At 48.7% G+C, this 13,669-nt stretch overlaps 1 protein-coding gene across 1 annotated transcript in view; it reads right to left on the bottom strand.

Moving 5' to 3' along the window:
- Window positions 1–586: 586 nt before the first annotated feature.
- The window catches only part of LOC125448114 (annexin A4-like), a 40,282-nt gene continuing 27,199 nt past the window's right edge, over window positions 587–13,669 (bottom strand). The window contains 6 exon segments of the mRNA XM_059641111.1: window positions 587–1,075; window positions 7,472–7,594; window positions 9,018–9,076; window positions 9,190–9,213; window positions 9,216–9,284; window positions 12,346–12,439. Of these exon segments, the coding sequence (XP_059497094.1) occupies window positions 1,019–1,075; window positions 7,472–7,594; window positions 9,018–9,076; window positions 9,190–9,213; window positions 9,216–9,284; window positions 12,346–12,439 (426 nt within the window). The 3' untranslated portion in view covers window positions 587–1,018.

Raw genomic sequence — 13,669 nt, 5'->3', positions numbered from 1 at the left:
CAACTGGCCTCACCTCACTACAGTTCTGCCCTCCGGCTAACTGTTGCCCAGGGGCTTATTGAGCAGCCAATGCACAACAGGTAGAAAACCAAAAGGAGCACTGAACAGTTTTGCCAGCAAAGTATCTGCAAAGCCTGCAGGATTCTGTCCCCCTCCAATTCACTCACAGGATGAGGGCATTGTTGGCTAGGCAAGCATTTATTGCCCATCCATAATGGCCCACAGGGCAGTGAAGAGTCAGTCAATCATATTGTTCTGGCTCTGGAGACAATATAGACCAATCCAAACAAACGTGGCAGATTTCAAGGACAGTGACCCAGATCAGTTTTTCTTGTCAAACCCACAAGGTTTCGTGGTTAGTCTTTAGTCTTACCACTGGAAATTTTCATCAAATTCAAATTCCACCATTTGCAGTGGTACAATTTGAACCCAGGTCCCCAGAATAATAGCAGAGTTTCATGGACGAACAGTCAAGCGATACATTTCACTTCTCTCACTGCATTGTGCCCCTCCCCAATGCTGTGACATTGCATTCAGGGATTGGTTAAGTGGAAAGGTGCATGGAGGAACTTCAAATCAGAACACATTTCTTACTGGGATCAACATTTATTTCTCAATGTTACAGAGCACATGGATTAGTTGAAATGCTGATTGCTTGGTCCAGTTCCTTCCCCCAGCAGGTCACTAAACAGCAAAGCGAAACATAGCAGGTATCCAATTTCAAACCAGCAGCAGGTTGGAAGAGGAATAATCTCGGATTCTCAGTGGTGTGCCAGAAGGAGCCAGAGTGAGGTGAAGCATTTCTCTTGTGCCTCAGTGCACATCAGCTGTTTGAATTTTCATTGTGGATTCAAATGAAAATAAACTATTTCTTCAAGGCAAGAGACAGGAAGCGTTGCTGTAAGGCTGCAAGTGATTAATACGAAAGCACCAATGAAAAAAGGACACATCCAGTTACAGAGATCAGATGTGGTGCCAGTGGATCCCATTTGGAGATGGCCCTGGCCTGCTGCATTCATTATTCTCCACCGCACAGCTCGAGCAGAATCTTCTTGTAATCACCAGAACAATCCCCCTGCAAACAAACAGCATAAAAGAACCTCATTCCAGCTTGGGAACAACATCTGTTTGTTCAACTGAAACATTGCACCAACTGTAACCACAGCTCCATTGCCATCACAACCACATGGCAAGTGTGACAGCAAGCACCCTCCATGCCTTGCAACGGTCATTATCCTTCCCACTCAGCTTCTGTTTAGTACCACCCATCCACTACTGTTCAGCCAGACAACGCCCAACTCACCATTCTTTGTATGGTGCCCCAGCTCCTCTGATGAGGATGTCTCCAGCCTGCTTTCACACCGTCCTCAGCCTGAGACCATACCAATCCTCTGAAGAGCATCCCATTCAGACCCACCTCCCTGTCCTCTCTATAAGCCTGCATTTCCCCATGAGTAACCCATCCAGTTTGCACATCCTTGGACACCATGGGCTATTTAACATGGCTAATCCACCTCACCTGCACATCCATGGACTGTGTGGAAACCCATGCAGACAGGGAGAACAGACAGACAGACAAATCACCAGAGGTCAGAATTCAAGATAATAAAATGAGGCTGGACGAACACAGCAGGCCAAGCAGCATCTCAGGAGCACAAAAGCTGACGTTTCGTGCCTAGACCATCAGAGAGGGGGATGGGGAGAGGGAACGGCGGACCGAAGATCGAGAGTAAAAGATGATAGGTGGAGAGAGTGTAGTGGGGAGGTAGGGAGGGGATAGGTCAGTCCAGGGAAGACAGACAGGTCAAGGGAGGTGGGATGAGGTTAGTAGGTAGCTGGGGTGCGGCTTGGAGTGGGAGGAAGGATGGGTGAGAGGAAGAACTGGTTAGGGAGGCAGAGACAGGTTGGACTGGTTTTGGGATGCAGTGGGTGGGGGGGGGGGTGCAGGGAAGAGCTGGGCTGGTTTAGGGATGCAGTAGGGGGGAAGGGGAGATTTTGAAACTGGTAAAGTCCACATTGCAGCCATATGGCTGCAGGGTTCCCAAGCGGAATATGAGTTGCTGTTCCTGCAACCTTCGGGTGGCATCATTGTGGCAGTGCAGGAGGCCCATGATGAACATGTCATCTAGAGAATGGGAGGGGGAGTGGAAATGGTTTGCGACTGGGAGTGCAGTTGTTTGTTGCGAACTGAGCGGAGGTGTTCTGCAAAGCGGTCCCCAAGCCTCCGCTTGGTTTCCCCAATGCAGAGGAAGCCGCACTGGGTGCAGTGGATGTAGTATACCACATTGGCAGATGTGCAGGTGAACCTCTGCTTAACGTGGAATGTCATCTTGGGGCCTGGGATGGGGGTGAGGGAGGAGGTGTGGGGGCAAGTGTAGCATTTCCTGCGGTTGCAGGGGAAGGTGCCGGGTGTGGTGGGGTTGGAGGGCAGTGTGGAGCGAACAAGGGAGTCACGGAGAGAGTGGTCTCTCCGGAAAGCAGACAGGGGAGGGGATGGAAAAATGTCTTGGGTGGTGGGGTCGGATTGTAAATGGCGGAAGTGTCGGAGGATAGTGCGTTGTATCCGGAGGTTGGTAGGGTGGTGTGTGAGAACGAGGGGGATCCTCTTGGGGCGGTTGTGGCAGGGGCGGGGTGTGAGGGATGTGTTGCGGGAAGGGCCCTGGCACAAAACAGCACAGCAGCTGGGCAGAGATTTCTCAGCATGTTTCAACAAGGAGCTCGCCAGAATGTTACCACCCTCAACCTGACAGTCAATGGTTCCAAGCCAAACTCAAGACCTGAGCTTCCAGACCAAGCCCAAATGCTGCTGTTCCCGTAGAATTTAAAAAAGGAGATGCAGCACTGTCAGAGGGGCTGGTACCACATCAGCCCCCTGCTGCTGTCCAATGGTACAACAACCATGTAACATGTACATGGCGAGGAGGGAGGGATCCTCTGGCATCCTGGAACATGTTCATCCTTCCATGTTAAGAAAACAGAGGCTTTGTTTGTGGGATCTTCCTGTGCCAAGACAGCCAGGAACCCAATATGATGGGCCACAAAATTACTCACACAGCTGGAAGAGTCTAACATTCATATTGCAGCTTGTACACCCTAAAGCACTTCATTTCATGTGTTGCTGGAGAACTGGGAGAGTCCATTTTCACTCAGCAATATCCACAGCGCCATCTTTGTGATTTCATGACTGTTCATCCATGGAAACATGTGGGCACAGGCAACAGGGAGAACAGCCCAGCTGCTCTTCCAACAAGTTTCACTCTGGAACACAATTCCCATGACGTGTGTCCATAATGTCTGCCATTTACAAATCGCATCCATTCCCTCAAACAAAGTGAGGTGGGGGTGGGCAAAGTGCATTTCACATTCTAGTGATCACCAGGAGGCAGCAGTTCACTGAACTATCACACAGTGGGTCATGCTGACTGGCTGATGGGCAAATCAGAAAACAGATCACGGACAGTTGTCCTGACTGAGGTTCATACACTGCTGTTGTTCCTCATGTTGCAAGCCAGCCAGACTCTGCTATAGAGATTGTAGGAACTGTCAGCTTTCCTGCTCGGCTTGGCATGTTCAGACTCTGCCATGCTGCCTGTCTTGAGGTTGGACAGAACAGAGGAAAAAAAAAAGTCTTTTTGCGGCCATCAGTTCGGGCGTTAAAACCCACTGTAAACTTGGGTGACTGAGCCTTTTTGGACTAAGGAAACCTGTGGAACACTGTTGCAAGGTTTAATATCTGGCCTGTGCCCAATTCACAACATTAGCAGGGGGCACACAGTGAAGCTTTACTGGAGGGCTGAGGTTTTCAGGCTGGCAGGGGTGGGGAGGAGGAGTCAGTGGTAGCAGGAGGAGTAGTGGGTGGGCAATAAGAGGTTCTGCATTGCTTTGCGAAGCATCTTTGTGGTGTGCTGAAAGAATACAAAGGGTCTGTCAGCGTCAGTCGACAAGCATTCGCTGATCCCCCAGTGAACAGTCAAGCCTATAAAATCCTGGTCAGGTCCTGGTGAACAGCATACAGTACTGGCTGGTTTCCATCTCATTGGTGGCTCTCCTATTACATCAGCTTCCACACATCCCAAATCAACAAGATTTGTGCAAGGAATGACAGTGAAACTCACAGGAACATTACTGACTGCGATTGTCCAACACTGCTGTCTGAATGCGAGTGAAGTCACCCAAGCTGATTGCACTGTGGGTTCACAAGTGCTTAATGTTAAAACCCTGTAAATCAGAGACATATACAAACTTGGGGAAAAACCTGCACAATTCTAACACCAATGGAAGAAAGCGAGACCTTAATTCCAATCCATTCTTCACTTAGGAGGAGGTTTCAAATCAAATTCTCATTTGTTCACAGACTATGTATAAAACAAAAAAAAGTAGTGTGTCTCTACATATCTTGAAGCCTTAACTTTCACCCATGGTGAAGCTCTTGCACAAAAGTTTTAGCTTCATCTAGATGTGAAAATCCAGACAGCTTTCATCTGCAGCTGCCCCCGAAACTTTGGCAAAAAAGTATCATCCTTGCATTTCCCTAGAAGGGCATGCAGGGATTATCTTGCACCAGTTAAATTGGTTCAGTCAGACCTAGCAGCCAGACAAGTGTTGGGGCTCTCTTGGAATAGGTTAGAGATGATTCTGTGGCCCGTCTGTGAATCACAGCGCCTCTTTCTGGCTCAGCTCAAACCCTCTGCTGTTGCCTGTTGCTCTGCAACCATGCATCCCTGTCCCTGGCCATTCCCTGCCAGAATGTCAACATTTGGGCCAGCTCCCTAACTGGAATGGAAAAAGACTAGCCCAAAATGGACTTGACATCCTCCAAACGGAACAAAAAACAAACAGACATTGTCCCCAAACAGACCATGCACTTTGTTACAGGTTTTGCGTCACAGAAAGTCATAAAAAGTTAGAATTAGTGCAATTTTCTGCAATTTGGTTAGTTGTTAGTACAGATTCTTGTTACTTTGCACAAATAGCTGAAGATGTTCACTTTCTGGCCTGCACTGTATTGTCAGATTGTTTTCAGCATTTGAATCTGATTTGCAATTGACAGGTTGAGCTAATTTAAAACCTCAACAGCCTTGCTTCAGTTCACAGTCATTTGACAAAACACTGACTCAGTGCTCCAAGTCACATTCCACTACACAGCAAAAAAAAGGGAGTGGTGTGCAATTGATCTCCATGTTTAAGGAAGGATTCTGGGTGACTGCTTCGCAGAACACCATCAAGGAGACCCTGATCTTCCCATTGCTTGCCCCCTAAACAGTGGTCCCTGGCTAGAATCTGTCTTGGGCCGGTTGCGATGCTCCAGTGACGCTCAGCACACAGGCAACGGCAAAGAACAACACTCCCACAGCTACCTAGAATACACCTCCTCCCACCCACCCTCCTGCAAAAACTCCATCCCCTATTCCCAATTCCTCCGCCTCCGCCACATCTGCTCCCACGATAAGACATTCCACTCCCGCACATCCCAGATGTCCAAGTTCTTTAAGGACCGCAACTTCCCCCCCACGGGGATTGAGAACGCCCTTGACCGCGTCTCCGGCATTTCCCGCGACACATCCCTCACACCCCGCCCCCGCCACAACCGCCCCAAGAGGATCCCCCTCGTTCTCACACACCACCCTACCAACCTCCGGATACAACGCATTATCCTCCGACACTTCCGCCATTTACAATCCGACCCCACCACCCAAGACATTTTTCCATCCCCACCCCTGTCTGCTTTCCGGAGAGACCACTCTCTCCGTGACTCCCTTGTTCGCTCCACACTGCCCTCCAACCCCACCACACCCGGCACCTTCCCCTGCAACCGCAGGAAATGCTACACTTGTCCCCACACCTCCTCCCTCACCCCCATCCCAGGCCCCAAGATGACATTCCACATTAAGCAGAGGTTCACCTGCACATCTGCCAATGTGGTATACTGCATCCACTGTACCCGGTGCGGCTTCCTCTACATTGGGGAAAGGGGAAACCAAGCGGAGGCTTGGGGACCGCTTTGCAGAACACCTCCGCTCAGTTCGCAACAAACAACTGCACCTCCCAGTCGCAAACCATTTCCACTCCCCCTCCCATTCTCTTGATGACATGTCCATCATGGGCCTCCTGCACTGCCACAATGATGCCACCCGAAGGTTGCAGGAACAGCAACTCATATTCCGCCTGGGAACCCTGCAGCCATATGGTATCAATGTGGACTTCACCAGTTTCAAAATCTCCCCTTCCCCCACTGCATCCCTAAACCAGCCCAGTTCATCCCCTCCCCCCACTGCACCACACAACCAGCCCAGCTCTTCCCCCCCACCCACTGCATCCCAAAACCAGTCCAACCTGTCTCTGCCTCCCTAACCGGTTCTTCCTCTCACCCATCCCTTCCTCCCACCCCCAGCCACCTACTAACCTCATCCCACCTCCTTGACCTGTCCGTCTTCCCTGGACTGACCTATCCCCTCCCTACCTACACCCTCTCCACCTATCTTCTTTGCTCTCCATCTTCGGTCCGCCTCCCCCTCTCTCCCTATTTATTCCAGTTCCCTCCCCCCATCCCCCTCTCTGATGAAGGGTCTAGGCCCGAAACGTCAGCTTTTGTGCTCCTGAGATGCTGCTTGGCCTGCTGTGTTCATCCAGCCTCACATTTTATTATCTTGGCAAAGAACAGCACCTCATTTCCCATTCGGGTCTAGACGGCTGCAGGGTTCCTACTAGAGCCCAACACGGTTAGGGCCTGAGTGCGTGCACACACACCCCTTCGCATTACATGGGCTGCCACCTTTGTCAGCTACTAATAGCCCCCAGCATTTAATTCTCCCAGGCTGACTTATCTACTCGTTTATCTGTTGTTCTCTCTCCACCTATCATTTACTCCTTATCCACGCACCCTACCTGCTGTTTAAAACCCACGCCTTGTCCAGCTACCAGCAGTTCTGAAGGAGAGTCACTGAACCTGAAGCGTTGATGGTTCTCTCCATGGATGCTGCCAGACCTGCTCAGGTTTCTCCAGCAGTTTCTTTTTTTGTTTCAGAAAGGATAGTACTGGCATTAGGGGCAGTATTGGTGCCTCAGGGCACTGCGTGCATGCCATCACTGAATACACACAAGGCTGGGGTTAACAGGTGTTTGATCTTTTGGGCAGTCTCAGGACACGAGAAACAGGGTCTCAACGTGACAGAGGTTGAGTAGCTTTAGCTTGGAGACAGTGCGGAGGGATTCATCAAGCTCCTCATTAAGTTGTTACGGGTCACTGTTCTTAAGAAACACAAGAATAACCTTTCAATGATGGCAAGGCTGAAACTGGGGCAGATTCAGATTCAATGTGATTTTTAAACAGTGGTGAACGCCATTAATCTTGTACAGTCCCCACGGCAACTTCCACCTACGTGTATGAACTGCTCAAGGGTCTCAGGTACAATTCATCAGGAGTAAGCAGGTACTGACTTGTCTTGACAGCATCTCCTCACCACTCACTCACCTTGATGAAAGAATACAGGGACTTGCCATACATCCTCTGAAACTCCTGTTTAATGTCCAGCATGTCAACCTCGCAGCGAGACACCATGACTCTGATCAAAGTGTTGTCATCTGTTCCAACTCCCTAAAGATCAAAACAGCACCTGGTCAGAGTTGTTTTGTGCTTTTTGGGGGAAGGGGATGGGAAGAGAGAAAAGCTGACCAAACCCTTGTAGGGATCAAAGCTGATCTGTCCAGGGCCACACTGAGGGAATGCTACACAGCACTGTTAGCACTTTGACACTGTTTTGCACAGAGGTCTGTGTGCCCACCCTCTAACTCTGATCCCAGAAGAATCTGGGAGACGACAGTGCAGAAGAAAGGGAGTGCTCTCTCAAACAAACATCTGCAATCAAATATGGTGATTAGATCGACACCGTTTGAGGGATCTGCATACGATTGGTCAGCAGTAGCAACATTTCAGATAAAGGGCAGACATTGTGAAAGGGTTGGAAGAATATAAGCCTTGGTTTTATTTTCTCCTGGTGGAGTGACAGAGTGACTCATTCACTGCACACTGACTGTATCTGGCCACTAATCAGCAAGGTCAAAAAACTGTCATCCCATGTGAAGCTGCATCTTTAACCGTACATGTAAATAAAGTGACTCCTCAACTCTCTCCACAGGAGAATTGGTTTCTAAAATAAAGCGTCAAAACCCCATAGTGTGGAAACAAGCTGTTTTACCCACCACATCTGCAGCAATCCTCTAAAGGGCATCCCACCCATACTCAATCCCTGTAACTTCCACGGCCAATCCACACTACCCTGCTCACCTTTGGTCTGTGGAGGAAACTGGAGCAAACCCACAGACACGGGAGAACGTGCCAGCTCCACACAGACAGTTGCCAGAGGATGGAATCAAACCTGGGCCCCCAGCGCTGTGAAGCTGCAGTGCTGGCCACTGAGCCACCGCACTGCTCCAGCACAGAAAAAAAAAAAAAAAAGAGAAATCAATGTGAACTGGAGTGGCTAGTTTGGTCACCTGGAATGGTTTCTGAAGGTAGAGACAGCTATTATTTTGCTGGGAATACCAGCTCAGCTTTGGTGGAGAAACACCAGCAGGAATGCAACAAGCTGCATCATTTTGGGGAAAGCAATAGATGTAGAGTGGGCTTGGAGCTGACCTTACAATTGCATGGCACCAGTCAAGCTTTCATATTCAACCTGCATTTCAGAACCCCAAGCATCATGCACAGACAATTTGTCAGCTCACCGAACATGGATAGCATCGACAGGACAAGATTGGAAGGAATTCCATTCCTGAGCAGTGTAGCTACCCTCCTGGATATTAGGCAGCGGAGACACTCAAAAACAGCTCAGTATTCCATCGTCACCAAGTGTTGGTGGGTTTGCCAACTACATTGGGCTGGTACAGTGACTCAAACCACACAGAGGAAACACACCCCCTTCTGGTGCCCAGTGAAGTTTTCAGTCAGCACCCTAACTACACTGCAAAGCTTCCAAGAGAATTGGCCAATGTTAGCACCAAGCATCGATTCTATTTACCTTCATAGACTTGTACAACCTCTCAGCGAAGTAGGCAGGTTGGTTCTTCATGTTCTTAACTGGGAGGGTAAGGGTGGTTCAGAGAGAGAGATTCAAAAGCCATTAGTCCCACGTGAAGTGTGGGGAGGGCGAACTCAGTAAGGGAGAGGGGAGAAAAGACACCATCACTCACCAATTGCTAATAAAGCTGTTTCAGACTGCCAGACATCTCTCCCTTAATGCTGCTTTCAATGTCTTTGTTCGCAATGATTTTGTATTCTTCAAAGACTGTTCAGAAAGAAAGCAGATGAACAATGGTCGACTGGCATTTCCACTTGCTCAGTGTTGCCAAATTAGCTTCGTTACCAGAAAGCAGGAAACCATTCTAGCTCTTCTTCCACAGCAGCTTGCACACTGCATCCCGAGCTGCCTGCCCACCTTGCATTCTTCTTACACACAGCCCTCAGTTTCTGGTGGCTGCCCTAGTACTTGTCCCAATGACTGGCACTGAGACAGTCGCTGCCCTATCTCACTGGTACACAGAGAGGCAGAAAACTGTGCAAAACCTCAAAAGGGATCACAGGGGAAAAAGACACAGGCTGTTCAGGCTCGAGGGCCATTCAGTGCTGCCAATCACGCTGCGCTTTAACTGTCAACAAGCCCCTCCGACCCTCCATGAGCGGGGCTGGGGGCTGAGTGTTCAACATCTCTGGGTTTCAGGATGGAAAGTGGCGAAAAAACTGAAAAGGGACCCCCCACGCGTTTGGGGCGGTGCTTGTAGTCTGTGCAGTAAATTCTCACTATTGAACCACATGGGACAAGACACTGAACCTCAGGGAGCCAGGTCATCTTTGCCCCTGTATCCTTCGGTAAAACAAGAGGGACCTCCATCCTCTTAAAAAAAGGAGAAAGAGCTTTGTACTGCCCAAGTGATTTTCTGCCTCTAGGAGAGTGCGAGATGTCCAAGGCAGTGGATCTGATTTCTAGTCAAAAACAAAACCATGGGGCCTCCCTCCTGTTTGTTACCCTGTGGGAAGTTTCAGAAGGTTATCCACGTGAGCAATCCAAGCTGATGCTGATAAGATTGGAGCCTGTCCCTGTCAAGCTTGTGTGACATTTGTCCTCAAAACAATTTGTGACTTTCCAAATAGTGGAGCAACTGTAATACCAGTTGAATATAAGCAAGGTGCTTCAGTCAGGGCTTTGTTGGTCTGAGGCCCCAGGACTGAGCCCAATGCACTATGGGGGTTCCCCTAACATCTGGGGGAAGGTGCCAAAGTCAGGCTGATTGCTGGGGAGTACATTCAGTCCAGCTCAGAATTTAAAGACAGCACTTAGCTGATGCATGAGGCAGCATGGTACTGGCAGGCACTTTGTCCAGAAAAACAGTGGTGGTCCAGCAAGTAACATTCAGGCCCCCAGAGGCTGACGGCTGTGGGCTCACGTCCCCACTCTGCAGGCACTCAGGGCACAGATTTCTGACAGCCAGGACTGGACTTGGGCAGCACTGCACCGCCATAGGCACCATCTTTCAGATGAAAGTTGCGTTTTGTTGCCAAGTACCCCTATTGGCCTTCTGATCACTATCCTGAAAACTATCCCTGTAGGCTCCATGGGCCTCTGTGGTGATACAACTGTTTTGGCACGTCAATGTGTTCTCCAAAAATTGCCCATCGAGTCCAGGGAGGTGTAATTCAGGTGGGTTAGCCATGGGAAATGCAGGGTGACAGGCTGGGGGTATGCATCTGGGTAGGATGCTTTTTGGAGGGTCAGCATGCACTCTATGGGCCGAATGGGCTGCTGTGACACTCTAGGTTTTCAATGCCTCTCTGAAGCCCAGTGTAGCGATGCCTCAGCGAGAGCCACTCCTTCCAAACGGTGGATCATAAGGGGAGCAGACAGCATAGACAGGGAAGGTTCCTGTCAGCAGGGATGTTCCTGAAAGCAATGACAGTGGGGTAAGCAACAGCAATACAGTCAGCAAGTGGGTGAAGGAGAAAATTGTTTATTCCTGCCTGAGTAAGAGGAGGAGAAAAGAGTGAACAAACCATGGCTTAAATGAAGGAAGGTAGAGAGGGGAAAAAAATAATGTAGTTGTACATATTAGCAAGAGAAGTCAATCAACCCGAGAATGGAAACAGTTTAGAAATGAAAGGAGGATGAAGGATTGATAGAGAGGGGGAAAACAAAAGATGGAATAAAACTTGTGGGGAACAGAAGTGACTGTAAAATTTCAGTCAGTATCCAAAAGAGAAAAAATGTCAAAACAAAAATGCGGATCCTCGTAACCAGGGCATTTCTAATGGGGAATATAGAAAAGGCTGACACTCAGACCTCATCCCATCATCCTTTCCAGGGAGATTCAGGACCCAAGCCTCAGCATCAACTCTGTCCTTCTAGATGGAGTTTATCATATTGTGGTCACTCATTCCCCGAAGCATCTCTCACAGCTCCATTACCAATGATTCCTTGCTCACAGCATCGTCTCCAGTCTATGACAGCCTCTTCGTCAGTTCTTCCATGTTTTGGTCCAGCAAACTATTCTGGGGACGTTCCAGGATTTCCTTCTCTATGCTATCAGGAATCATGTGATTCACCCAATCCAACTGCAGATTAAAGTCAGCTACAATTCCAGACCAATCTCAGATTGGCTGGTTACACCATTCCCCATATCACTACAGTCTGGTGCTCTCACCCTCACTAAGCTTTTTGTTTGTTATTTCTCACAGCTACCCACACAGATATCACATTTTCTGATCAATTATCATGGATCAATGTGGTGTTGATATCTTCTTTAACCAACAATGCATTCCCACAGCCTTACGCTTTTTGTCTGCCTGTCCTTCCTAAATCCAGAATATCCCTGGATGTCCAGTTCCTGTCCCTGGTCACCCTGCAACCATCTCTGCATAATCCCTGCTACATCCTGTTTGCAGGATTCAGTCATCCACTTTATTTCAAGTGATCCATACATTCTTCATCCCATTCCTTCCCCTGCTGCTGAAAAGTTGTGGCGTTGTTTGACTATCACCTCGAATCCCTTGACCCTTCAGCTCTCGTTGCCCCACCTTTCCATGTTCTGTTTATGTCACTGATTGCCCTTCCACCAACTTCCTGCATCCATTTCCACATCCCATCAATTTAATTTAAATCCTCCCTCATCACTTGCACAAATACCCACCTGTTGGGCTTCAGTCACAGGACTGCCCAGGTGCCTGCTGTCTGGTTTGTGGAGGTCCCAATGCCCCAGGAATCTGTAACCCTTTGACCACACCATCTGATGTATCCTATACCCATTACAAACCTTTCACCTCATCTCAGTCTGCGTTTGAACCAGTGAAAGCCTCACCTTTGCGCAAATGGGCTGCGTTCCGGACACACAGAATACTCAAGAAGGCAACTTCGTCAGTGCCCCACTGCTTCTCGCCTGCTTCATACAGCACCTGGTTTACAGTGTCACAAAAAAGGGGAAACAGAACAATTTGCAGTGAGAGAGAGATAATGGGAATTTGCAGTGAGACTTTGTTGTGAACTGGTATTCTTGCTGTGTGGTCACTCGCATACCACTGGAGACCAATGGCTCAACAGCATCACTGGAGACAGCGTTAGTCAACAGTTTGAGGAACTGTTCAGTTACAGAAGCGGTTTTTTTTTTTTTAAAAAAAGAAGAAAGCCCGGAACTCCATTTTGCACTTAAGGTCCCACTGAACAAGTTAAAGTGCAGGAAGGAGGCCTTGTGGAAGGGACAGAAGTGAAGGGTTTCTCAGGGTGTGGGGCTGCGGAGTGAAGCCACACACCCAGTGCTCGAGTCATGTTTTACACCACCCAACACCAAGATGCTTGGGCACCAAGTTGGCTCTGCACTGCCTCTTGAAATGGCAGTGCATTAACTGGGGAGCATTAAATTAACATGTTCTCCTGAGCTCTACCTCCTGCCACATACACAGATCAAATTGAAAAAATACTTGTGGTTTTCAAAAGGCAACATGTAGATTATAGGTACAAAGATGGAAGCTCATTTGTAGTTGACATAACATACAGATTCAAACAAACGCAGCCAGTTTATATGGCTCCACAAGGCAAAGGTTCTCTGTGCAAACAGGGTGTTGGAATGGGATATAGACAAGTTTGGGCAGCCAGGAGACAGGACACTGCATTGTGGATAGTACATTCATTTCCATCTTTTGGGCCTATTTGGGAACGTCAATGTCTTCGATACATACACCAAAAAACTGCAAAGCAGGTTATAATTGGAGAGCGAGCACACAAGTTAGATACACAGCACAGTCCTATATTGAAACAAGATCTAACTTATTGCAACATCCAGTTGAGAGAAGAGGGAGGCAGATTCAATGTGTGTCACTACAGGGGGATCTGGGCATCTGTGTGCCTGAATGGCACTTAAGTGGGATACAGCTGCAGTATCTGAAATTAACATGGTTGATTAGTGACCATGAATCCTCTGATCATTGTTGGAAGAAGCCCATCTAGGTTCACCCATGTCCCTTTAGGGAAGGCCTGTATCTAACTCCAGACCCACAGCAGTGTGTGTGACTCTAGTGCCCTCTGAATTAAGAAGGATGGGCCATAAATGCTGGCCCAGCCACCAACACCTTGTGTGGTGATTCACTTTCTAAAAAAACGTGCACACTAAGGAAGGCCAATGGAATCAT

This window comes from Stegostoma tigrinum, chromosome 40 (assembly GCF_030684315.1).
Source record: "Stegostoma tigrinum isolate sSteTig4 chromosome 40, sSteTig4.hap1, whole genome shotgun sequence".
Taxonomy (NCBI): Eukaryota; Metazoa; Chordata; class Chondrichthyes; order Orectolobiformes; family Stegostomatidae; genus Stegostoma; species Stegostoma tigrinum.
This window is presented reverse-complemented; position numbering and strand designations above follow the sequence as displayed.